A 26,249-nucleotide genomic window follows, 5' to 3' on the forward strand; every position below is an offset into this window, starting at 1 on the left:
GGAGAAGACTATTGGGAGTCCCTTGGACTGCAAGGAGATCCAACCAGTCCATCCTAAAGGAGATCAGTTCTGAGTGTTCATTGGAGGGACTGATATTGAAGCTGAAACTCCAATACTTTGGCCACCTGATGTGAAGAGCTGACTCATTGGAAAAGACCCTGATACTGGGAAAGATTGAGGGCAGGAGGAGAAGGGGACGACAGAGGATGAGATGGTTGGATGGCGTCACTGACTCAATGGACATGGGTTTAGGTGGACTCCGGGAGTTGGTGATGGACAGGGAGGCCTGGTGTTCTGAGGTTCATGGGCTTGCAAAGAGTCGGACACGACTGAGTGACTATGACTGAACTGAACATCTTTAAAGGCCCTATCTCCAAATACAGTCAGATTCTGAGGGACTAGGGATTGGGACTTCAACATATGAACATGGAGGGGGGCACAATTTATCTCACACACCCAACAGTCATGACAACACTAGCATCTTTATTTTTTATTATTTATTTTTGGCTGTGCTGCATGGCATGCAGGACCTTAGTTCCATGACCAGGGGTGGGACCTGTGCTCCTTGAACTGGAAGCAAGGACTGCCACTGGACTGCCAGGGAAGTTCCAATGCTAGCATGCTTAACCTGGAAAGGGGGAGAAGAAAGTGGGAGAGAAAATGTACCTAGCAGAAGGATGAGCTAACACTTGTACCCTAGAACATAGAAATCAGAGCATATTAACCACAGCCCATGAACAAGGAATTATATGAGTATTTAATTGGTTGAGCATGAGGATAGGAGGGAGAGTTCTAAAATTGCTGATTTCTAACTCTTAGTCTTTTTTTTACCCCTGGAGAAGAAAATGCCAACCCACTCCAGTATTCTTGCCTGGAAAATCCTATGGACAGAGGAGCCTGGTGGGCTACAGTCCATGGGCTTGCAAGGAGTTGGACACGACCGAGTAACTGAGTACACAACTCTATTTTCATGGGCCACCTGCGTAAAAGAAAGGCTAAATCACAGGTGACATTAAAATCTTCCAGTACTGGGTGGGGTGGGAGAGGGATGGAGTGGGAGTTTGGGATTAGCAGATGCAAACTATTATATAAATAATGAAAAACTACAAGGTCCTACTGTGCAGCACAGGGAACTATATTCAATATCCTGTGATAGACCATAATGGAAAAGAATCTTAAAAAAGAATGTGTGTATGTATAACTGAATTACTCTGCTGTACAGCTGAAATTAAGACAACACTGTAAATCAACTAGACTTCAATTTTTAAAAATCTTCTAATACTCACTCTCAGTCTTCTTTATCTATTTATATACAGCATAGAAGATTGCTTCCAAACTTGGTGAGTCAAAGAAGCAGATGGCACAGTTTGATAAGCATCAGTCTTAACCAACTGCAGATAAGATAAATTACAAGTGCTCAGTCACTCAGATGTGTCTAACTCTTTGCAACCCCGTGGACTGTAACCCAGGGATCAAACCCATGTCTCTTGCATCTCCTGTGTTGGCAGGTGGATTCTTTACCATTGTGCCACCTGGGAAGCCCAAGATAAATCATAGAAAAGGACAGAACTCTTCCTTGGGAGTTATATGTGAGCAAAGTGCTTTTTACATCATGATAATCTGCTAAGAGCATAATTTGTATTATCACCAAATAGCTTAATTAGTCCTCCTGTTAATATTCCTACACTGTCTCCTTGTAACTTGCTTTCTGGGAAATCCTTAGTCCAGTGGAAAAACCCATTGGAACCCAAATCTGACTTCCTTCCACAGACCCAGAAAAAGCTACATATCTTAGAGTAAGGAAGCGGGAAAAGAACAACGGGAAGAGAAAGAAACATAGAGAATGTCCAGAACAAGGGCTAGACAAAAATGCAGCACCTATCACAGGGCTTACTCACCACTGGGGAGAGAGCAAATGAGGAGAGGATGACTTTCTAGCTCCCTGGGTCAGCCTGTCACCATGTAGCTTCATTATCCAACTTGATAAATTGTGAGTTCTTCCCACCATGAGGCATAGACAGTTAAGAGCTATCAAACAGACAGAGAATCACCATGTACACATTTCAAATAAGGTTTTGTTCAGTTGATCCAGACTTAGTGGATGCCTTGTCCAATGCTCAGTATTACCTTGACCCTGAATCCTAAACAATCCACAAACCCAGCTTATCCTGAAGCAGGGGTGGCAAGGTCTCTGCCTGTTCCAGAAGGAAAATTCTGTGCTTGTGGAGTCCCTCTAGGGAGTCCTCAGTAAAGCACAGAAGAATCTTTGGGCTGAGTCAGTCATTAGCTTTATGGTTCATCTAGGAAAACTTGTTTTGTGACAACCTACACCTGCTGGGTTTGATGGTGCTTAATGGGATCTGGTACATAGCCAATATTATCATGGGAAGTGTTTTAGAATTATTTGTAAATTACTGTTTATTTAACTGGTGAACTTTACTGTCAGAAAGATCATATTTAATAAAAATATTATGCAATTAAAAATTAATTGATATTGATTAAGGTCCACTGATTAGTCAATATTACTGTATCAATATAAATTTCCTAACTTAATACTCTGGTTGTATGACACTAATATTTGGGAAAGCTGAATGAAGGTATATAGGAATTCTTTGACTATTTTTTGTAGAATTTTTTATAAGCTGAAATTATTTCAACATAAAAACTTAAAAAGAGTATTTAAAAAAAAAAAAGAGTATTTTTAAACCTTTAGAAAGATAATTCACAGGACTTGATAATTTATTCCAAAACTTGTGTTTAGGGGCTGGACCCAGGAAAAGAACAACCCTTCAGCATCTCTCCTTTGCTGCCAAGATGATAAAATGCACTGTAGGTCAGATATGGAGTTCTTTGACACAGTAAACTCCTAAATAAATATTAATAGTAATAATTATAGTCTCATGTGGAGATGCTTCTCTAGAAATAAAGGAACAAGTCATTACACTAAATACCCTACCAAATATTCTCCAAGTAGCTTACAAGAAGCTTAGAAACTGCTGTCCTAGAAAAAGAAAACAGGGAGTCACTGACAAATTTTGAGCAAAGCAAGCAAAGGACAACAGCAACAGTTCAGGAAGATTCAACAGGCCTTTAGTGCACAGGATGAAGTGGAAAGCGAACACACTCAGCTAACCCCACTAGGAGTTATTCTAACAATTTAGGAGTGAATGGTCCTCACTGAATGGGCCTGGAAGGAAGAAGCCCAGAGGACAGGCATTTTGAAGCATTCATCAGTCTGGCTGGGATTAGACTGGAGGTGGGGGCAGAAAGAGAGAAATGAGTCAGTGGTTACTTGAAGATGTCTCACCAGAATGACTGGCGCAATGCTGGTGTCACTGAGAGGCTGATGGAAAATAGAAAGAAAGATCACACACACAGCTTGGGGCACAAACTCCAGTGGCTCCAGAGGCCACGCAGGTGCAAAGTGGGGACGACAGGCCGTGGTGGCTTTGAAACTGGACAACTGATCTCTCTAAATAGGGTGGTGGTCCATGGGGGTTGATAGAGCTTGGCATCAGCAGTCCTTACTATGTGGGAATGCACTTTTGATGTTACCAGATCTTCAATTTCTGCAGGGGAATCCAGAAATTCAGATCTCAAATGTGAAAAATATTAACTCTTTAATGTTGGCAATTAACTTTTTAAAACTTTAAAACATGGCATGTGCTAAACCAAACACATCTGTGGGCCAGATTTGGCAGGCAGGCTATCTATCAATTGTAAGCTCTGACAAAGAGAGAAGGTCAAGGGTCAAAGTTCATAAACTATCTTGGTGATACATAGGAAGATAAGAGACTGTAAAGGGATCCAGTAACTAAAATACTATACCTTCAGCCTTCTGAGCTGTATGAATGTCCCTACCCTTCAAGTCTATATATGGATTTGAATTTACACAGGAAGTCTAATCTAATCCTCAGATGGTTAAATAATAAGAATTTGAGTGGTTACTGTGTGCTGAGTACACAGAGGTCAAAGAATTTCAAATTAAATAGAGAAGAAAACACATGCCCTCCCGAAACCGTGAGACAAATTATGAAATAACCTGGGAGACTGCTTTCTCCATATTAGGTTAGAATATCTGAGTCACCTTAAATCCGAGACTGCCCCCCAAAATCACTTCCATTTAGCAACCTTTGCAATAACGCCTGTGTGTGTGTGTGGTATGCTTGAATCTCTAACCAGAAATCTGATTTCCTCAGCAGTGGTTGCAAAGCGACAGCCTCCATGCCTCCCTCCGCTTGGGAGGGACTTAGCTGGGTTGGGGGTACCTGGGCGCCGGCAGAGGAGGCTGGGAGTGGCAGGCGGAAAACCTCTTTCCGTCAGGTTTCTCCGCTGGAATCCCTGTCTTTGTTTCTGTCATTACTCTTTAAGTGTTTATGTAGGAGGAGACAGGCACCAAAATAGAAAGTGTCAAAGAGATGATGACAATGAAGATAAAAACAAAGCAGGGCATTTTTTTTTTCAGTCCCACCTAGCCCCATCCAACCAGAAAGCCAGCGCGCCTCCTCTGGCGTCTTCAAAGAGCCGTCGGTGGGGCAGGAAGCGGGCGGTTCGGGCTGCGGGTGCTCTTAGGAGCGCGGCGATTTCCTCCGAGCCGCCCAGTTATCTCCAGAGCCGCCGAGCAGCTCTCCTAAGAGCGCGTTCTCTCCCCCACCCGGTCCTCCTCAACCCACCCACCTACTTCCTCCGGCTCCATACACACACCAGAGCGGAGCTGCCAAAAATTTCCACCCTCCGCCCCCCTCCCTAGCTAACTTCCTTCCAGCATTTCCTGAGCTGGATGATCCTAGGATTTGTAAGACAGGAAAAAAGGAAGGCGTGAGGGCGGGCGAGAGAGACAGGATGCTGGGTTTTCGTCCTACCCAAGCCGTCTGAAGACTGGACAGCGCGCGCCGGGCGGAGGACCCACGGCAGCCCCCCCGGGCGGTCCCCGCGCCCCTCGCCGCCGCCGGCTGCCCTGCGCTCTCGGCCACTCCCTGGGCTTCGAGAAGGCGGACTCCGGAGAGCTCGCCCTCCCTCCGAAGGGGAGGAAAACACCCGAAGAAGACACCGCGGGAGGCCGTGAAAGTCCCGGGGACTCCAAGTGAGGAAGTGGCACTCCCAGCGCGCCGGCCCGCCGCCGCTGCCAGCTCCGCACGGCCTGCGGCACCGCGGCCCTGGAGGAGCGCGCCGTGGAGTTCAGGCTCCGCGCCCGCGCCGGGCTCCGCGCCCCGCGGGCTCCATGCGCGCTGCCCCGGGGCCCAGGCTCTTCCCCACGCCCATGCGGCCCCCCAGCGCCGCGCCGCAGCCACTGATCTAACCTCCCCCCGGAGACCATCGTAGGCGCGGTGCCAAGCAGAGAGGGGAGGGCGAGACGGAGGGGCAACCTCTTTGGGACTAACTCATGAAGAACAAGGGTGCCAAGCAGAAGCTGAAACGAAAGGGAGCCGCCAGCGCCTTCGGCTGTGACCTGACGGAGTATCTGGAGAGCTCAGGACAGGATGGTAAAGTGCCTTCTCCCCCTTTCCCCCACCCCCCACCGCTTCTTTTTGTTTCGGAGCGAGAGGGGGAGACTCTCGTAGGGCGTGTTGCATTCAATTCACAAGTTAATGTATTCCAGGCCTGTGCGCTTGTGGTACTTTTTTTAAACAAAAAACATATATGATTCCTAAGGTGCATAACGCTGCCACCCCGACGTGCGGAGGTTATGTCACTCCTTCCAGTTGTGTCACACTGGCCGTTAATGGGCGGCGCTGCCACACGTCTGACCGGCTACTCTGGGGGGGGGGTGGGGGTGAGGGCGTGAGAGGTCCTGCTCCCAAAATTTGGATGTCGGAGGGGAAGGATGAGGGCTGGACCTGAGGGATGCTGTGCAGTGGGCTTCTCTGGGCACATAATTATGACTGCCTTAGGTGTCCCTCCAGGGCTCTCCAATTTCGTCCGCTCACATCTTTTTTTATTAATGTGCTGGAAGGCAGGGGGTGCGGTGGATCCTGGCTGGGGGAGTGGTTGCACAAACATTTTCTGAATTTCTGAACTGATGCCAAATATATAGTACATCCCTCCCTCCCCCTTCCCAACCCTTCAGACCCTTTACCTCCTCTGGGCCTTCAGAGGAGCATTTGGTGTGTCAGACAAGAAGAGTGTTGTGAAAAGGTCAGAGGGCCTTGATTTTAAAATAGTTTAGGGCATGTAAGAGAATAGGAGAGCCTCTCTGTTTTCAAGGTCAGATTGGAGAAAAAGGAATCCTCCAGAGTAGAGACAATTTAAACATTTGTTGGGGGGAGGGTGGAAGAAAACAATCTAGAATAGAGTAATGGCATTTGAGGTTAGAAGTTTTTAATCATAGGAAAGTTGGGGAAATTGAGCATTAAATGACTCCTTTTGTAAGGTTGACTGGCCCTGCATTTATCCATGACAAAAAGGCCTTGTCTTCAGAAACTTCAGTGAGAGAAGAAAAAAATCCACGATATGGGCCTTGTGTTTATACATAGATAGATACAACAAAGGGGGGAAACTGAAGGGCTAGCTGGGCAGAATAATTCTGCCTCCAGGAAAGTAATCTCAAAAACTATTTGATTAGCTCATATCAAATGTGCATCTCAAAAACAGAGCAGTGCTTTTGTTTCTATTTCTTTTTTTTTTTTTTAAGACTCAGCACCACCTAGTAATTTGCAGTGGTGTGATATTCCTGTGGTATTCTTGAGTTCAGAGGCTGCCGTGTCTTTAGGACAAATGAATGGCTTAGTTATTTTACAGCTTGAGGGACCACAGGTTTCAAAACTGCCTCTTTTAAAACTGGGACACAACAGAGTCAATTCATTTAATCCCATCCAGCAATCTAGAGAGGTAGATTTGAAATAACATCCTTGAATTGATTTTTTTTTTTTTTTTTGAGAACTCCAAGTATGCATCTTAACCACTACCATCAGGCATTCAGAATGAAATGTTTTCCTCCACCTGTTTTTTAACAGGGGGACTTCAGGGTCTTGTCCCGGTTCACTTATGAATGTTCCCACCAAGTGGATGTTAAACTCTGGGCCCTCGCTCCAAAGCTGAGAGGTACATGGAGGTGCTTCTTAGCCCTCCCCTGTTCTGACCATGTCACAGATCCTAGAATAAGCAAAGAATCCCAGGGTTCTGTGAAGACACCTCAGAGGCAGCCTTAAACAGTTCCTCTTTCACTTGATTTATATTTTGAGTTTTCTTATATGTTTTGTGTGGGGGGGGGGGGAAAAAGAGAGGGGGATACTGCTTAAAGAAAAACAAAATGTTAAAACCAGTACCCAGTGCATCCCGCCCTAGGGAGAAGGGGGGAAGCCCAGAGAGGTAAACTGACCTGCCTAAGGTCATACAGTCAGTCATGAAGGATGCAGAGGTCTCTGGCCCACTTGGCTCCTTTCCCCTCCTTGGCTTCCTTGTCTAGGCCAACATTCTCCTCTAATGATTTTTTTTTTCCCCTAAATTGAAAGCAGACAGTCCTGCCCCAGAATCAGCAAGCTTTCAAGGCTGACATACCTAAATAAAGTTCAGCTTTGAAAGAGAAGGAAACTGACCCACTTAATGACCCACCATTATTGTGCCACGTAGGAATTAGGCTTGCCTAATAGGCGCTTATGTAAAATGAGAATAATTAGGATTTCTTCTCTCATATCTAGAACTAGTCAGGCAGTTGTCTCATTTTCTTTAGAGGGTAGCATCAATAAATAGCATTGAGGCTAATGGTTTTCTCTAAAACAATGTGTCCTCCTCATGACTGTTCTGAAACAGTTTTTCCCCAGGAAGGAAAAACTGACTTAGGCAGTGTTCCTTTGCCCATGACCTTGGAAGTTCAGCCCAGAATGCTGAGGGTGACAAGTAACTAGGATCTAGAAGGCTGTCACAAAACTAACATTGTGCATGCTGAGTCACTTCAGTCGTATCAGACTCTGGGCAAACCAATGGTCAGTAGCCCGCCAGGCTCCTCTGTCCATGGGATTCTTCAGGCAAGAATACTGGAGTGGGTTGCCATTCTCTCCTCCAGAGGTTCTTCCCAACCCAGGGATCGAACCCCAGTCTCCCCTGTCTCTTGCACTGGCAGGCGGGTTCTTTAGCACTGGTGCCACCTGGGAGCCCCAAGACTAACATCATAGTTCCTCAGACTTTGGAGGTCAAGGATGGAGTGAGACCAAAAAAATGGATTCAGGTCTGGGTGTACAGGGCAGAAGGGAAGAATGGAGATGTGGGGGATCCAAGAAAACCCCTGTGTAGGGGGAAGAGGGAGGGAAATCTCTGAGCTGGGGTACAAGACAAAGCTGGCTGGTGACAATTAAATGTTCTCAGGTCACCTGAACATGGGGAATTTACACCCCTGGACTGAACAGAGAGGAAAAATGTCATTCACGTCTGCAATTTGCTGTAGCCGAGTCCTGCTGCATTCAGTTAAACACACCTGATGGGGCAAGATGTTTAGGTGACAAATAGGTGTTCATCTTTAAGCAGATGTTGCTTGGGGCCAGTTTCGTCTTTAATCTTTAGGAGCCTGATGAAAAACAGAAACCTTTTCTTAGAAAACATTCACAGAGACATACACATATAATGTCCTGTGTACAGTTTCTGTGGGCATCCACACAGATGCCAGATTCAGATCCTGCTGTTGACTGTCCCCAGCTGCAGACAGAGCTGATGCAAATGGCCAATTTCCCCCTTTTGCGTCTATGGCCACTTTTCTCCAGCCTGGTGCGAACACCCGGGAATGGGATGAAGTTGCTCCTGGCCAGCCTGGCCAGCTTTTCTCTCACCTACCCTCCAGCACAGTGGCTGCTGCCCCAGCCCCCAGCTCTCCCCTGGGAACCAGGTAATTTTCTCCTCCTGTCTGGAATAGAGGGAGAAGATCATCCCTTTGTCACTGCTGATGGTGAAAATAGTTTTCTCTACCTCTTCCCTCTGGGCCGAGTGCCTTGGGTCTTCACACAGTGCCTGGAAACACTGGGGCCAGGAGTCAAGGGGCCAGTAAGAGAGCATTACAGGAAAGCTGTCTTCTGCCTCTATTCTGGTCACACTCTCAGAGCTGAGGGCTTCCTCACTCTCCCCAACAATCTCTGCCATCTGACTCACTTCTGGATAACCACTGTCGGGGTGGTGGTTTGCCATGATGGCAGCACAATAGAACCATGTGGGGAGCATTAAGAAAAGTTGATGTCTGGGCCTCCTCAGAACAATTAAATCAGAATCTTGGTGCATGGGTATGTTTTAAAAGCTTCCTAGATGATTCTTATGCAGGAAAAGTTGAGAACCACTGCTTATAGTGCAGGGATTTATAGATCATTTAGTCTCTGGATAAGCAGCCTTGATTATTCAGAAGGTGCCCTCTGAGTGTTTGATAAGAACATTGTTCATGAAGGTTTTTTCGAGTTCTTACCACGTTGAAAAAGAATATGTACTGATTTAATGGATGTGAGTTTGAGCAAACTCCGGGAGATAGTGAAAGACAGGAAAGCCTGGTGTGCTGCAGTCCATGGGGTTGCAAAGAGTCGGACACAACTTAGTGACTAAACAATATGTATGTGTGTGTATTCGATTTGGGGAATTCTAGAAGGTTCATAATGAATAAATAAACACCCATTACGAAATAAAATTTTCAAGCTTGATGAGAGTAAGATGGCCCTAGTACCTCAAAGAACAAGGATAAGGCAATGAGAACTTTGAGGTGTAGTTATTCTAAGTGTACTTCTTAGGCTAAGTCATTCTCTTACTTTGTTCATTCACTTATTTAACAAACAGCAATACAGTGCTGTAGAGGTATGGTGGAAGAGAAAGAAACAGATACCCCAGCCTCAAGAAATTTACAGTCTCAGGGATGTGAACAAACTTTCAGAAACCAATGGCTTTGAAGTTAGTTGTTATAACTGAAGGAGAAAATGCAAAAGCTCTTATCTTCGATTAAACAGACAAGAAACCCAAACATAAACAGGACAAAGTCTGAGCAAGGAAGGTGAATGTGTTCAATAGAAGATTTAACACTGAATGGAGAACCAGGGCAAGGGTATTCCATTGGCTTAGTGGTTTCCTTCCCAGCGTCTTGCCTGGCACATCATTATCACACCTTCCCTAGCTAACTGTCCATCCTTTGGGTCTCAGCTGCTTCTGGAAACCTTCCTTGATCCTCCCAAGTCAGGTGCCCCCTGCTGGGGGCTTCCAGTAGGAGTTCTGGAAGCATGCCGCCTAGAGCAGAATCCAGACTTTGCCTGTTCCCAGCTGAGTGACTGTGGAGCAGGCTACTTATCCCCTCTGGCTCTCCCTTTCCTCGTTTGTAAAATGGGGATAAGGGGACTGATGTGAAGAGAAATGAGTTACTACGAGCAAAGCACTTAGAAGAGGGCATGCATAAGGTAAGCTCTAAATGTAGCTTCCCTGGTGGCTCAGTGGTGGAGAATCTGCCTGCCAGTGCAGGAGACTCAGGTTCGATCCCTGGGTGGGGATGATACCATGGAGAAGGAAATGGCAACCCACCTCAGTATTCTTGCCTGGGAAATCCCATGGACAAAGGAACCTGGCAGGCTGCAATCCATGACGCGACTGAGCAATTAAACAACAACAACAACAAATGTAGCTATTGTCATCATAACATTGTAGATGTGCCCTAAATAACCACATACTATATATGCCATGACCAAATGAATGCATGAGGGCTCCCATGAAACGAATAAATGATATGGTCTGGTAAAGAATCTGCCTGCAATGCAGGAGACCCCGGTTCAATTCCTGGGTCAGGAAGATCCGCTGGAAAAGGGATAGGCTACCCACTCCAGTACTCTAGCCTAGAGAATGGTTCATGGGGTCGCAAAGAGTCAGACACGACCGAGCGTCTTTCACCTCACTTTCAGATGGGTTAATTAATTACCAACAGGGACAGGAAGCAGATTGGTTGCCCCACTAAGCAGAGAGTTCACAGAGGGATTTCCCAAAGCCACTGGGGAGTGGAGCGTCAGTAGACAGTGGTGGGGGAGCAGAACGTCAACCTGAAACTATAGGGCCCTGAGAAAGATCTGAGAAAGATACCCTGTCACTCCCAGAGCTGCAGGGAACTGAAAGAGAAGTCCAGTCCTGGAGGTGGAGCTTGTGGAGACAGAACAGCCACTTCCTGGGCTTGCGTTTGGAGAGGTATCCCCAAATCTGGGCTCTCACAGTGAAACAGGAAGAACTAAACGAGGAGAATTAAGGCTTTTAAACCTGAAGCAAACTAACTGACAGCATGAAGCCAAACTAAGTAACTCTGTATGGTCTGGATGTGGCAAACAACCCACCCAGAGGATGGAAACAGCCATTCCACCTACGTACATCCCTCCCTCCTGCCCACTCTCGACCTCTGCCAAGAGCCCCTTGACCACAGGCATAGCCTTGCCCTTCCTCCACCCCAGAACCCCCACTGGCAGCTGCCTAGATGCCTTCTAACCTCAGAGACCCAGGCCTTTAGACAGTTAAGGAAACCCTTGGTCCCGTTGCCCCAGACCTGCCCTGGAGCCCAGTGGACCATCTGCTGGGGCAGAGGGAAACAGGTTGAAACTAGAAACACATTTTCCCGCAGACGATGCTGTGGGTGGTAGATTATCTCCCCAGTGCCATTAGAGCTGTGTTTTTTGATGCATTCTTTTTCTCCCCGCCTCCCTTAGTCCATTAGGCATCTGTGGGCTATCCTGGAAACTTTCTTCTGTGGGAGTGGGGCCTGGGGAAAAACACATAAATTCCAGAAGCTGAGCAACCAAGGCAGTTCTGAATCACTTGTTGAGGACCAGTTGTCCCCGGGAGTCACTTCACTGCAGAAAGTTTCCTGGGATTTTGTGGCAGAGGGTGTGAGAGGAAGACAGGGCTCAGAGGCCCAGGACTCCATCTGGGGATGAGAGGTGACACCCAACTCCTCTTCATTAGATATTGCAGCTAAAAATGTCTGGAGCAAAGTACCCATAGACCCTCAGGTTGGGACTCCCTGGTGCTTCCTCCAGAGCAGGCTGCTCAGGGTGACTTGTACCCCGCTACCCCATCCCTGGTTTCAGGACTCCACTTCCCTCTGTGTGGTTCCTTCACACCAGTCTTGAGGCCCAGGAAGACGGCTATGCTCGCTCTTTTGGTTTTCTGGGTTTTTTTTTTTTTTTTTTGCTTATTGCTTGTCCTGTATTGAAGCCAAGGTGGCATTTTCTTTCCAACTCATCATCACACTTCCAGTTAATTTTCTTTTTACTTGCGGGTGCATGTCACACCTGATCTTCTGTTTCTTTTTTATGATCCTGTAATCGCCACGTGTCAGTTTAATGAGTTTTGGTGTTTCTCCCTCAAAGGACCGTCCTTGAGTCCTAATTAAGGTGGGGCCACAGCCTGATAGAACTTTAGGCCATCTAAATCGCACCCCCGCCCTTGTCCCTCTAATCTGCACCACCACCACCCCTCCCCATGCAGTTTTAGGTCAGGCTTAAAATAAAGGACCCCTGAGGAAACATCCTGATTTCAATTTAGAAGAGAATAGATACTGGGGCTAGATTTTTAAGAGCAGCTTTTTGATAAAGATGAGAATGTTAGGCTTCTAAAGGGAAGAGGAGGAAGGAGAGAAGGAACCCGGAAATGAAGCTGAGCCCCAAATCACAGCTACTTGTTATTTTTATTAGTGGAATTACAATCTACATTGTTTGTTTACTATGTGCCAGTCACTTGATACATACAAAGTAATATTTTCAAAATCTGTACAAATTCAGACGTTTTCCCCCTTTTTATAGCGGAGAAAACTGAGATCCGAGAGGTTAAATCACTTGCCAAGATTATTGAGATAAGAAAAGCAGAATTTAAATCAAGATCTGTCTGACTCCCAAAGCCACGCATGGTCTTAGGCACAAACACAATTTCCCAAAATAGCATATTTCATAATTTGACATTTATGTCATAGTTTTGTCCAAAAAAAAAAACCCAAAAAACTCTGCGAAAAGTGGCCTTTTCTCGCTTGCATTGTTCTTGCCCCAGCCTAGGTCTGGAATAGTAATAATAACAGCTAACGTTTGCACAGCACTTCACCCCTACCTACTTGCTTTCAAGTCCAGCCAGGCCCCACCTTTTCCTCCCAGGCCCCTCCCTGACCACTGCAGCCACAGTCCTCCTTTTTGGAACAGCCCTTGCCTGAGACTCAGAGGCACCCAATTTAGTCCTCATTCTCCTCCTTACCCTGTTTTCTCTCTGGCTTTGTGTTTACAAGGCCGTGAGCTCTGCTAAAGGTGGGGGCCTCGGGCAGCTCATGCAGACTGAGGAGCTCGCTGGCCTCCCCCAGGCCAGCACACTGCTGATGTTTGGTTTCCTCCTCAGGAAGCCTGAGAGAGCCCTCCTAGGAAGCTCAGGACCTGGGCCATGGCTGCCGTGCTGCTGGAATATGAGGAATCCAAGACTGTCCGAGGTTCCCCACAAGGGCACAAAGCTCCTCGCAGATAGAAACAGATCCAGGCTTTGCGCAGGGCGCCCTGGAAACATCACCTTTCCCTAATGCCTTGCCAGTCACTCATTGATATGAACCACCTTCTTGGTGGGGTCTCAGAACCAACTGAGTTTGTAGGATCGAGTGTCAGGCACTCTTTGTTCTAGTTCAAGTGTGGCTGATGCATATCAGGCCTTGGGGCTATCCCCATGACCTGATGCTGGCCAGTATGATGCCCATGATCAGTATGCCTCTGGGCCCTCACCACTACCCCCAGAGGGTTGAGGGGAAAGGTCACCCTCCCCAAAAGCAACTTATACCAGCTCTTGCTTTACAGACAGCGGAAAACTGTTTGACATATAAAGCAGCAGTCTGGCAAACTACAAATCTGTAGCTTTTAAGAATTGAGCTAATTTGTGTAATTACGCATATTTCTTTCCCTAGCTTTTTTCATGTTTTTATTCAGAAGCCATCTTATATTGGGCTTTCAATTCAATGCAACAGATATTTAATGGGACTCTAATATGCTAGACACTCTGGGGTTCACAAAGATGCTCTCAAGTTGCTCTCAGCCTAGTGGGTTGTGTAAGACAGGGAAACAACCAAGTATGGAGGATGTAAAGAACAGACTTTTGGACTCAATGGGATATGATTGGAAAGAATAGCATTGCAACATGTATATTATGACATGTAAAATAGATGACCAGTCCAAGTTCGATGCATGAAGCAAGGCAACCAAAGCCGGTGCTTTGGGACAACCCAGAAGGATAGGGTGGGGAGGGAGGTGGAAGGGGGGTTCAGGATGGGAGGACACGTGTATACCTGTGGGTGATTCATGTTGATGTATTGTAATTATCACAATATTGTAAATAACTATCCTCCAATTAAAACAAATTTTTAAAATTTTTACCAAAAAAATGTACTGAAAATGAAATGAGGGCTCTACAAAAGCTGCAAGAGAAGATGTTAACATGCAAGGCAGCTGAGTGAAAGAAAACTATGAGTGGGTTGTTTGTAAAGGGAAAAAAATCAATAAAACAATAAACATCATCTGACCGGTGAGGAATGACGGAGATGTGGGGAGATAGAGTGGAGATGTGGGGAGATAGAGCGGTTGGTTTCTGCAGACAGGAAGCCACATGGCTTTGCCTGATACTTGTAATTGGTCACACCCTCCTGAGCCCTGGGGGAGAAGATGCTGAAACTGTGGGAAAGGTAGTTGAGAGTGACTTCTAATGGCCAGGCTTGTAAGGGGAGACCCTGGCTGGGGGGTCAAGCTGTCTTCAGTGGCAGCGAGTGATCTACCATCAGGAGAAGGCACTATGGCTGAGCACAAGCGTGGCAGCTGGTTTGGCTGTGTCTGTGCCCTGCCCAAGAGCAGGGGAATGGAAAATTCTGTTTAAAGGGAAAACTCATAATGTTAACTGACCACCCTAATTGTGTTTCCTGCTTAATCAAACAGTATGGCATAAATGTGCAACCTCAGTCTCTCCCCACTGTGTGTCAAAGTTCTTGTTTTGCCCCCCATTTTATCTTATTTTTTGGCTGAGCCATGCAGCTAGTGGGATCTAGGTTCCCCAACCAGGGATTGAACCCTGGCCATGGCAGTGAAAGCTTGGAATCCTAACCATTCGGCCACCAGGGAACTCACCCTCCCCCATTTTATATATGAAGACCAACTCAGAGGAGTGAAGCAACTTGCCTAACATCACCAAGCTAGGAATTGGGAGAACCAGAACTCAAACCACGTCTGCCCGACATTCAGTTCCCTTTCCACGGCTTTGTCTTCTCTGGACCCAAACCACTGCAGTTATGCTGGCAGTAAATCTGTCTGATATGCAGAGTTCATTTACCCATGCACTGTCAAGGTGATAAGTTCAGTAGGATTTAGTTCGACTTTACTAAAACTGCTGGCATCCCCAGTTTTTCGAAGTCAAACATGTAGGTTCCAAATGGCAGGATTCTAAACAGAGAGCATGCCCTGTTACCATAAGTAGCCCCTTCCACCACTGCTTTCCCATCTGTTTCCTGCATGCTGAGTATTATTGGGAAACAATGATGTCAACTCTTCCATATAAATCTACACCTCCCTGCTCGCCCCTCCCCTACAATGCATATTTTTGTTCCTCTTTCTGGCTTTTGTCTTAGTGTTCTGTTCTTTAAGACTCACGCTTTTTGGCGTCGATTGTTGGCTTTCTTTTTAATAAGTTTTAGCTATTTAAGCTGCATTGTGGCCTTCAAAGTGCACATGCGTTCTTGGGTCCATATTTGGAAAAGGCTTTGTTTGGCTAACAGCTAGAGTACGGGCCTGTTGTTAGTGAAGAGAAGCCATTTTGCTTTCTGGAAAAGCAAAAGCTGGATGCAGGGCTCTGAATCTGGCTTGGAGATGAGGGCACAGACCCCACTCAGGGGCTCTTGGGAGCTGCATTTAGCTGTTGGACCCTGGGCAAACAGCCTGCAGCTGAACATACCCACTGAGTAATCTGTATTCCCTCACCCAAACCTGACTGTCAAACAAGACGTGGTTTCTTCAGTTCCCCCATTTTTTTTTTACTGCCCCTAAAGTCCACTTTGTTTCAGAAAGGAATAGGGGAGCTGTTCTGAAGGCAGGTGGGAGGGAAGAGTGTGAGTTGTGAATTCTGGGTTTAAGAATTCTGGACCTCTTTTTTTAAGGCTCTGGTAATGATACTCAAACTCTATCTGGCATTAAGTTTGACTAAAATTGTAGTGTTTAATTAAAATTTTAATCAAAAAGTTTAAAAATATTGGTCAAATTTTAGTGCACTATTAGGATACTATAAAGAGTATTAGAGATACTCCTTTAATTCCCTTTTGAGCGCCTTGAAACAAAATAGACCTGTAGCAAAAGTTTCAGATGGGCGTTGCGTAGGTGCTGCAGTATTTGGATCTGGGGAGAACATGCGACTCCTCGGAATGAGTTCTGCAGAGACAGGGCTGCCAGCTGTAAGTGCGCCTGCAGATCGGTATTCTGAGGTCAGCCCCTCAGAGACTCTGCTCTCGGAGGTCTGAGACGGGACCTAGGAATCCACATTTTTGCAGATGAGCTCCAGGTGATTGTGGTATCTTTGGCCTACTGATCTCACTCTGACTAGCTTGTAAAAAGCAGCTAAATGAAACCACATGATTTTTCTTTTTCTTTACACTTTTTATATTGCCCCAAATTTCAACAGTGAACATGTATTTTTTACTACTTAAATTGAGAGGAAAAATCTTTTAAAACTATGATGGGAATGGGTTGTCTTGATTCATTGAATTTTTCATGAAGCCATTTTGTTCCGGTCCTTATTTAAAAGAATAATCTTCATAATGTCTCAGTTTGGTTTCCTGCCTTGATAGTTGCAGGCTCATGAAATCAGTTAACCTCTCTGAGAAGCAAAGCATGTAGCAAAGTGGTTAGTGTGTGGCTTTTGTGCTGATAGTCTGCCTTGGTTCAAATCTCAGCTCTACCCCATGCTAGTTTTGTGATTATGGATAGGTTACCAAACCTCTCTGTGCCTCAAGTTTCCTTGTCTGTAAAATGGGGTTGTGAGAATAAAAGTGGGTATCACACAGAGTCATTGCGAGGATTAAATAGGCTAGTGTACTGCCTGGAATTTAGTTAACCTTCTGTGAGCATCAACTACAGTTATTTCCTTGGTGATTAGAAATCTTAACCTGTTTCAGCCTCATTACTCAGAATGTGGTTACTGAGTAATGCTACAGACTTTCAAGTTGAGAAGGAGCTGAGAACAAATATTCCAAGGCCCCTATATACCCCTAGGAGCTGCTTCTTCTTTTTTAAAAATTCTATTGTATACACATATGGAGAAGGAAACGGCAGCCCACTCAAGTATTCTTGCCTGGGAAATCCCTCGGCAGCCCACTCAAGTATTCTTGCCTGGGAAATCCCATGCACAGAGGAGCCTGGCGGGCTATAGTCCATGGGGTGGCAAAGAGTCCGACACAACTTAGTGACCAAATAGCAACAAACAGATATGTGGATAATTATTTATTTTCTTTGGTTGAATGCATAAAAATGCTAGTTTTTAGATTCTTATCAGTTGATAAATATTTCTGGATGGGAATGTGGTAAAATTTCTAAATTGAACATTTCTTTAGTAATCAGAGAAAGAAAACAATTTAAAAACAAAACTGGAAAGAAATAAAATGAGGGTTATGGGTTATGGCAAAAGGCTGTAATCATAGTGACAGCCCTCCGACCTTCTACTTTTCATCTGTATTTCAGGAGAGTTATAAATCTGGCAAGTGAGTCTGTTTGGGTCATTGATGGAACAGGGTAAGGAGGGGTTTTCGCCAGCCTGTATGACTTTTCACATATGTCTGTCTCTTTGCTCCACAGTTGTATTTTGACAGTTGTCTGATAATCTGGCTCAATTTTAGGCTGTATGAACAGCATCTTAGGCTGTAGAGTGTGTACGGACTGAGGGACCCACACTGCACTCTTAACAAGTTGGATCCAGCAGGGAGTCTGTATTCATTTCTCAGTGCTCCATTTGAAGGTGGAAACTGATTCACAGATGTATATTGAGGAAGGTGATCAGGACGGTAAAGTTTAGATGTTTATTACCGCTCGTGTCCAGCAGGGCTTCCCTGGTGGCTCAAAGAGTAAAGAATCTGCCTGTACTGCAGGAGACCCAGGTTCGATCTCTGGATTGGGAAGATCCCCTGGAGAAGAGAATGGCTACCCATCCAGTATTCTTACCTGGAGAATTCCATGGACAGAGGAGCCTAGCGGGCTACAGTTCATGGGGTCGAAAAGAGTTAGACACGACTGAGCGACTAACACTTTCATGTCCAACAACTGTCATAGTTTCTTAAATTGTCTCTATCTTTGAGTAGAAAGAAAATGAGCTCCTTGAAAACTGACCATTCTCTGTTTATCTGTGCGTTAGATGTTTGCGGGGCTGGTTCCTTTCTGGAGGCTCTCAGGAAGACTCTGTTTCCTTAACTTCCCCAGCTTTGAGAGGCTGTCTTCATCCTTTAGCTTATGACCTCTCATCACATTACCTTTGGCCCCTCTGCTCCATCCTCACCTGGCCTTCTGTCTGATCTCCTGCCTCTGTCTTATGAAGACCTTGTCACTACATCAGATAAACCAAAATAATGTTATCTCAAGATCTTTAGTTTGATCACATCTGTAAAAACCCCTTTCGCCATATGAGGCAACATTTACAGATTACAGGAATGAGGACTTGAACTTCTTTGAGGAACCATTACTCAACCTACCACGATCTTTTTTCCCCACAACATATGGTCGGCTCCACAGATGTTAATAATGTGAATGAAGGGAATAGGGTAATGATTGCGAGAACGGAGGAAGAGATGGACCTCAGCGTTTTCTCAGCATTTACCACACACCAGGCAAAGGGTCAGCTGGGACACACAGATGAACAGGCATTGTCTGTCCCTGTGGGGCTCACAGTCCCGATGCAGGAGGCAGACACATCCTCTACTGAGTCTCACACAAACCACCGGAGGAAGTGGATGTCATTAGTTCTGACTCAGAGAAGCTAGATCTTCTAAGATGAATGGAATCTAAGTAGTCCCTGCCTGTCCCAGACAGGAGGAACAGCATAAGCAATGGTGTCGAGGTGTGAAAGAGTGGCAGGATCAACATTCTGAAAAGCAGAACAAAGAGAGCGACCTGCCTGCCTGGATGAGGTTTACAGGAACGAATGGCTTATTCAATGAGAAGTTTAAATCTTCCAGGGAAAAAAAGAGTGATAAGGGGAAAAAAGTGATAGACAAAATGTGCCAGCGTGTAAATTCCAGAATGAGAAAGGAAAAAGAATCTCAAGCCTCATTTAAAGTGTGCGTCCTTTTTGCTGTTTCTATTGTTGCTGTTGAGAAAAAATTGGGCCCCAGACTAGGAATAAACTTCCTCCACGTGGAGGAAAAGTGAGGTGCACCAAGCAGCTGTAACTCAGGCTTTCATAGTTTATATCATCTATTTATTTTCCATCTTGGGAAATTTCACTTCTCTCTTGTCTTGTGCATGATAACCAGAGTGATGTCTGACATTTCAAATCCAAGTTTTATTTGACATGAAAGTTTCTGTAACATTTGTTCCCACCTGCCTCCGGGTCACATTTCTGCTGGAGCCCATCTCTTTTTTTCCTCCAGCTTTCTATTCATCTTTTCTTCCTCCAGTGTAAGAAACCACAGAGCAGACAGCAGATCTGTCATTCTTAGCAATTCTGCTCCCAGGTGGCGTCTTGAGCTTGGCCCCGCGAGCTCCCATTCCCTTCCTAGCTAGGTGCTCCCACTCAGAGCGGTGTCTTCTCCCACCCGCCTGGGTCCCCGAATCGGAGACCTCAGCGTCCCCTGGAGGTGGGCCTCCCTGTCCCATGCCCGCCTTGCCCTTGCCAGATTCCCGAACTCCAGAAACTAAAAATATACTTCAGTCTTTGCTTCCCCTGCTGGCTGGCGCTCAAACTGATTTTGTCCCTTGTGACTGGAAAGCAGAGTCCTAGAAGGGGGTGAGACTGGTGCGTGGTCAGCCGCGGCCTGAGAGGCTCCTCCCAGACTTGTGTTCACCGCGGACTGGGGACATCGCCATTCCTTCCCTGGGCTAAGTCCTCTAGCTGTGCTTTGCCACACCCCGGCTCCAGGGTGGAATGGCAGGAGTCATGAAAAAAAAAAGTGCAGGACGCGATTTTCATGAGGAATAAATACCTCACACAGGTGCGAGCTATCCTTTTCTCCTAAAATTAGAAAAGTAATTGTTTAAAAAATTCAAATGATGCAGAGATTTATGAAGTACAGAGTCCCTTCCTACATGGTTGCAGTTCCATTCATCAGTTCACAGTCTGGGCTGGATTCCTCTAGACCAGTTCTGTCTGGAGAACTTTCTCACTGAGGAAAATATGCTCAGTCTACACTATGCAATGTGGCAGCCAATGGCCCCATCTGGCTGTTAGCACTTGAATGTGGCCAGTGCTACCGAGGAACTGAACTTTAGCCACATGTGGCTCATACTACTGTATCAAACAGCACAGAGACCTTTCTTTGTGTACATACTAAACAATACACACAATGAATGATTCTCTTTGGTTGTTTTCCCACAACTTTACAACATATATATGTCCTGAAAATATGCTGTTTTAAATAACAATAGATCTTGGAGAACTATCCATTTTGTAATTATAGTTCGATCTCACTCTTTTAAATCACTGCATGGGATTCTGTGGAACGGATGGTTTTTCAAATTATTTTTTTTGGCTGTGCTGGGTCTTCATTGCTGCACAAGCTCTTCTGTAGTTGCACCGAACAGGGGCTACTCTGTAGTTGCAGTGTGCCGGCTTCTCATTGTGGGGGCTTCTCTTGTTGGGGAGCACAGGCTCTAGGGCATGCAGGCTCATGGGTGGCGGTTCCTGGGCTCTAGAGCACAGGATCAATAGTTGTGGCACCCAGGCTTAGCTGCTTCATGGTATGTAGTATCTTCCTAGACCAGGGATCAAACCCATGTCTCCTCCATGTCAGGCAGATTCTTTACCACTGAGCTTCCAGGGAAGCCCTAAAGTTAATTTTTTTAAAAATCAGGTATCACATTCCTGTAGTTCAAAATGTGAAAGTATATAAAGTGAAAGTCACTCATTGTGTCTGACTCTTTGTGACCCCATCGACTATACAGTTCATGGAATTCTCCAGGCCAGAATACTGGAGTGGATAGCCTTTCCCTTCTCCAGGGGATCTTCCCAATGCAGGGATCGAACCCAGGTCCCCCACATTGCAAGCAGATTCTTTACCAGCTGAGCCACAGGGGAAGCCCAAAAGTATATAAAGGATATAACAAACAAAATCTCCCTCCTATTCTTGTCCTCATCCTTTCTGTTTCTCACATGAGAAGCAACTAGTGTTAATTTCCTTGGAAATCTTTCATAGATATTCTGTGCATATACAAGCAAATATACATACTTTTTATAAAATACCATAATTAATTTTTCTAATTTATTTTTATTGTAGTTCATTACAGTCTTGTTAGTTGCATATATATATATATATATATACATTCTTTTTAAATATTCTTTTCCATTATGTTTATTGTAGGATATTAAATATAGTTATTTGTGCTATTCAGTAGAACCTTGTTGTTTTCCATTCTGTATATAAAAGTTTACATCTGCTAACCACATCCCCCATGTCCATCTCTCTCCCAGCCCTCTCCCCCTTGGCAACCACTAGCCTACTCTCTATGTCTGTGATTCTGTTTCTGTTTTATAGATAGGTTTGTGTCATATTTTATGTTCCATATATAAATGATATCATTAAAATATCATAATTTATTTGACCATTTCTTTACACAGAAATCTCCTTCTTTTTACAAGTTCCTATAAGGCTTCTCTTACTGTCTAAATACTGATGGATTGATTTCGTATTTATTGAATATGTTGTATGGGCTATGTATCACTTTCATTGACCATTTCTATTATCTATAACTTATTGAATATTAATACTGCTTCCCTTTGCTTATGATGAAGGTAGAATTTCCTAGCTCAGTTATTTCTGATTACACTTTAAACTTGTTTTCCAGTCTTCCTGAGGGACGTTGGTTGGTCAGCCCATATTCTGTCGCTTGGGAGTCCAGGCCCCAGGTTAAGGCTGAGGCTGGCAGTAGGGATAGTGAGAAGCTGTTTGCTGGCATATTCATGGCGTCTTGATCACAGTGCTCTGTTCCTCAAGCCAACCTGGCCCAGGCCGCAGAGACCCAGGAAGAGCCGCAAAAGCAGGTGAAAGGGAGGTAGCAGCCTAAACAGAAGCACCCTAAAGTTGACCATCTATAGTTGTGCAGAAACTAAGGCCTGAGGATATCTTAAAGCAGGATTGAAATTAGTTATGACTGTAGATTCTTACAGTGGGCAAAAAGAGAATGTCTTGATGAAAGCTTGCCATCAGTGTTACTCAACTAAACCTTTCAGTGACTTCTCAGTGCCCTCCAGACAAACATCAACTCCATAAGTACCAGCAGGGTTTACCAGCCCATCACCTCAGACACCTGTGTCCTCTGAGGCCTCAGTGGACACCACCTCCCAACCTGAGCAGGTCCCCGGGCCACACTGTACTTCTCGTGGTTCCTCAGAAGTGTTGTGCACCTCTTCCCTCAGGTGTTTGTGCATGCTCCATCTTCTGTGTAGCTCGTCTTTTTAGCTCCACTTCAGTTTTGCCAGCTCCAGCCCATCCTCTGGGTCTCTGCTTGGTTGTCTCATCCTCCAGGATGCCTCCCTCGTGCTCCCATCGTGCCCTGTATTGCCCCAACACTGTTCTTATCACACTGAGTGTACCACTCTCACCCCTGCCGTATCCTCACCTCGTTCTTCTAGCTGACCCTGGATCAACTCTGTGAGGCCGGGAACTGTGTCTCCTGGTTCATTATTTTACCACCAGCCCATAGCACAATGCTTATCAATGTGTGTTGAATGAGCGGATGGATCCAGGGAAAGGCAATGTGTCTTGGGTATGTGTGGTGGTGGGGTGAGGATGGAGGGTGTGTTCTGCCTGGGTATTTTGCATGTGTGTACCTCTGTTATATGTCTGTGGATCAACGTGGAGACTGTGGAGGTGGAGGAGGAGCAGCTTGAGCTCTGGTGGAGTTTAGAATCAAGTCTTCATTTCACAAATGATGTCCTCTGGTTTTGGGCAAGTCATTACACTCACTGAATCTCAATTTCCTCATCTAAAAGACAGGACTGAGAATTTGATGAGATAATATATGCAAAGGGATTTTAAAATGGAAAACAAATACCATAATTATCCTGCAGCTTAAACACTGGTGCTCAGAAAGGGCTGAATGACCCCAAAGGCTGTATTTACTGATACACTGTGAATCTGATGCCGCCTCGTAGACCTCACCCACAGCCATATTGGAAGAAAAATCAGAAGAGCTGTTTCCCTTACGTGACCCTCCCCCACAGCCTGTGCCTCTCCCAGCCCTGCCAGCTTCAGCCACACACTCCCAGCACAGGTACTTCACGACCTTGCCGTATGTCATGCAGGTGCACCCTGGGGCTCCAGTGGCGCCCTGGTCACTCAGCACCAGGATCAGCCTGGACCAAGGCAGACACAGAGATGAGTGAACCAGACGCTAACACGTCATGTTTGAGCTGAAAGCATCTTAGGAAATCGCTCTCCAAACCTCTCATTTAATTCATAGAGAACCTGGGACCCTGGGGAGTATGGTCATTTGCCCCCAAAGATGCAGCTAGCCCAGTGAGGTTTTCTGGCTGCTTATTGGTGTTGGCCACAAATCACTGGGTCAGTGTGTTTCTCAGAACCATCCAGCGTCAGGGATCTGAGATGGGAAAAGAGGCGCAGATGGTGATGCCTTTAGGAGAGAAGGAGGATTCGTAAGACCACCTCACAGCTTGAGGAAAATACCTCCTATTATATAGCTGGTTACAAGAATGACACATAATTGCTGTCATAGAATGGTGTCAGTATTTAAGTTTAAAAGCTTACAAAACAGCATATGAAATACATGTAATTCCATTTTGGTAACTATGTATGTAAGAAAAATCATGAAGGAATATGCTCAAAATATTAACAATGGCTTTCTCTAGATGAATCCTTTTCTCTTTCTTCTGCATACTTTGCTGGTTTGCTGTGTTGTCTGACTTTTTTTTTGTTTGTTTTTTAATGATAAATACGTACAATGTCTGTACTTTGATAAAACAATAAGGTATTTTCATTTTTGTAAGAGTAGACATATTATCTAAATTATTTCAGCTTTCTTTACTCTGATTTTGTGTTTGATGATCAGACATCTTTTGTCATCTGTAGCTTACTCTCCTGTGCAAGGCCCTCATCTATATAGAGCCTAGACCTAATTCTGAATTCCTATGATAAATGGTGAAATTGCCCTTTGACTTTACAAAGTCATCCCCTCAGAACTTGGTTTCAGAGAACAGATCACTCTCAGATGAACTGGCCAAATTCAGGTTCCGATTCTGCCAAGAAGACAAAGAGCCCCACCTATGATGACTCCACAGAGGTCCATGCACACACCCTTTGAGGGCCTTCCTACACATCAGCTGGACCCACAGTTCTTATAGCCACTGTTTGGGCTTCGGGGTAAAGCAGTCTTGGGAACCTTTGGCAGTGAATCCCTGAATCTCCGACATGGGGTGAGAGCTTCAGTTTGAGGTTGTGCAAAAGTATGGCTGGCTGCTCTGGCCACAGGCTGACACTCCTAAGAGACTTACATGATACCAAAAGAGTGTGAGATAAATTGGGGGGGGGGGTTGTAAAAGTGAAGTTCGAACTACCGGAAGGACAGAAAACCTGCCGAGATTGCAGGGGACTGGGGATTGGGGATTAACTAACCCCTAGATGGCACCTTACAAATGATTGCACCAAATCATCTCTTATCCCTCACAGCCCTGAGAGTAAGATGAAGCAGGTCACTGTTACACCTGCTTTCTCCAAGGACACAAAACTAGTCACCCCAAATCTGTGGCCTTTACTTACTACTCACTAGGATGCAAGATTTATGTACATCAAGTTCATGTTTAAAGCCATGGCTTGGGTATCAGAAGATCCAGGTATTTGTCATGTGACCTTGTGGGATTCCCTTCATCTTGCTGAATGTTAGCTTCCTCAGCTGTAATTTGGGAATAATAATACCTGTTCAACTTGCCCCACGGGTGGGGATATGACAAGACAATGGACATGAAAATAGTGTGCTTTGAAAATAGTGAATTGCTGAAGGATTGTAAGGGCTTCCCTTGTGGCTCAGCTGGTAAAGAATCTGCCTGCAATGCAAGAGACCTGGGTTCAATCCCTGGGTTGGGAAGATCCCCTGGAGAAGGGAAGGGCGATTGTAAAGTATGATTAATTTCCCAGTGTGGTACTGAGGGATATGTGTTTGTGAGTAACTTTTTCTAAACAAAACTGTTATTTTAGGACTGGATAAGCTTAATACAGCCCACAACAATCCAGTAACCCCCAGTCAGCTCCCTAGGAACGCAAACCTTCTATTTTCCCACCCCTTGACCTGCTTTGGGTAGATTGTCAGCTTTGAAGATAAAGTAATCAGGTTTCCAGGAAAGAGAGGCATCTTTTCTTTTCTCTGGAAAAGAGAGCTTCTTTTCTCTGGATCCCCTGGGTTAGAGTGGGCTTGGGTTAGGGACTCTTCCAGAAATAGTTGCCTGGAGGACCACCATATTTTAATCCTAAGCGATTGAACTTGCCTGCTTATTTCAAAGGATATTTAAGTACAAATAACTTTAAATCTGTGCTGTGCTTTTCGCATAGCAGGGGCTACTGGAGGGAGGGAGGACCCCTCCCACCAACACTGTTTAAGCCAGAACACTCTGCTTTCTTCATTGCCCTTTTTTTCTATGCTTCAGGGTGAAATTTATCTAAACAAAGCACTTCATGCTTTTTAAAAAAAGTCTGAAAACCTCTACTACTTAAATCTGCAAATCACCAAACTATCTCATGGTCACCCACCCAGCCAACTATTTACCTCCCATGCCCGCTCCTGACCTCACTAAAACCTCCTCTCTGACGTCTGCTGCCCTGGGTTTGCTCTGGAGCCCTTCCTCTGGGCAGTCCAGGTGTCATGTTGTGTCTTGTTTCGTTTGGAGATAAGACGTTTCACAGAGCCTGCAGAATACATACGCAAAGCCAGTTCTGAGAGGGGGTCAACTCTGATATGTAATGTGCTGTGTTATGTTTTATATTTTCAATGGAAACAGTAAAGAAATGAGGCGGCTGGCCTTATTGACACTTCTCTAAATTTCTATGAGTAATCCTTGGCCTTTTCACCATTGTGGGACTTCCCTGGTGGCTCAGATGATAAAGAATCTGCCTGCCATGAGGG

The 26,249-nt window shown here is 45.3% G+C and overlaps 1 protein-coding gene across 1 annotated transcript in view; it reads left to right on the top strand.

Annotated features, from left to right (window-relative positions):
* The first annotated feature begins 4,756 nt into the window (after positions 1-4,756).
* The window catches only part of ARHGAP31 (Rho GTPase activating protein 31), a 129,241-nt gene continuing 107,748 nt past the window's right edge, over positions 4,757-26,249 (top strand). The window contains exon 1 of the mRNA XM_061395809.1: positions 4,757-5,483. Coding sequence (XP_061251793.1) covers positions 5,384-5,483 — 100 coding nt within the window. The 5' untranslated portion in view covers positions 4,757-5,383. The remainder of the gene's footprint in view (positions 5,484-26,249) is intronic.

The sequence above is a fragment of the Bos javanicus genome, chromosome 1 (assembly GCF_032452875.1).
Source record: "Bos javanicus breed banteng chromosome 1, ARS-OSU_banteng_1.0, whole genome shotgun sequence".
NCBI classification, from domain to species: domain Eukaryota; kingdom Metazoa; phylum Chordata; class Mammalia; order Artiodactyla; family Bovidae; genus Bos; species Bos javanicus.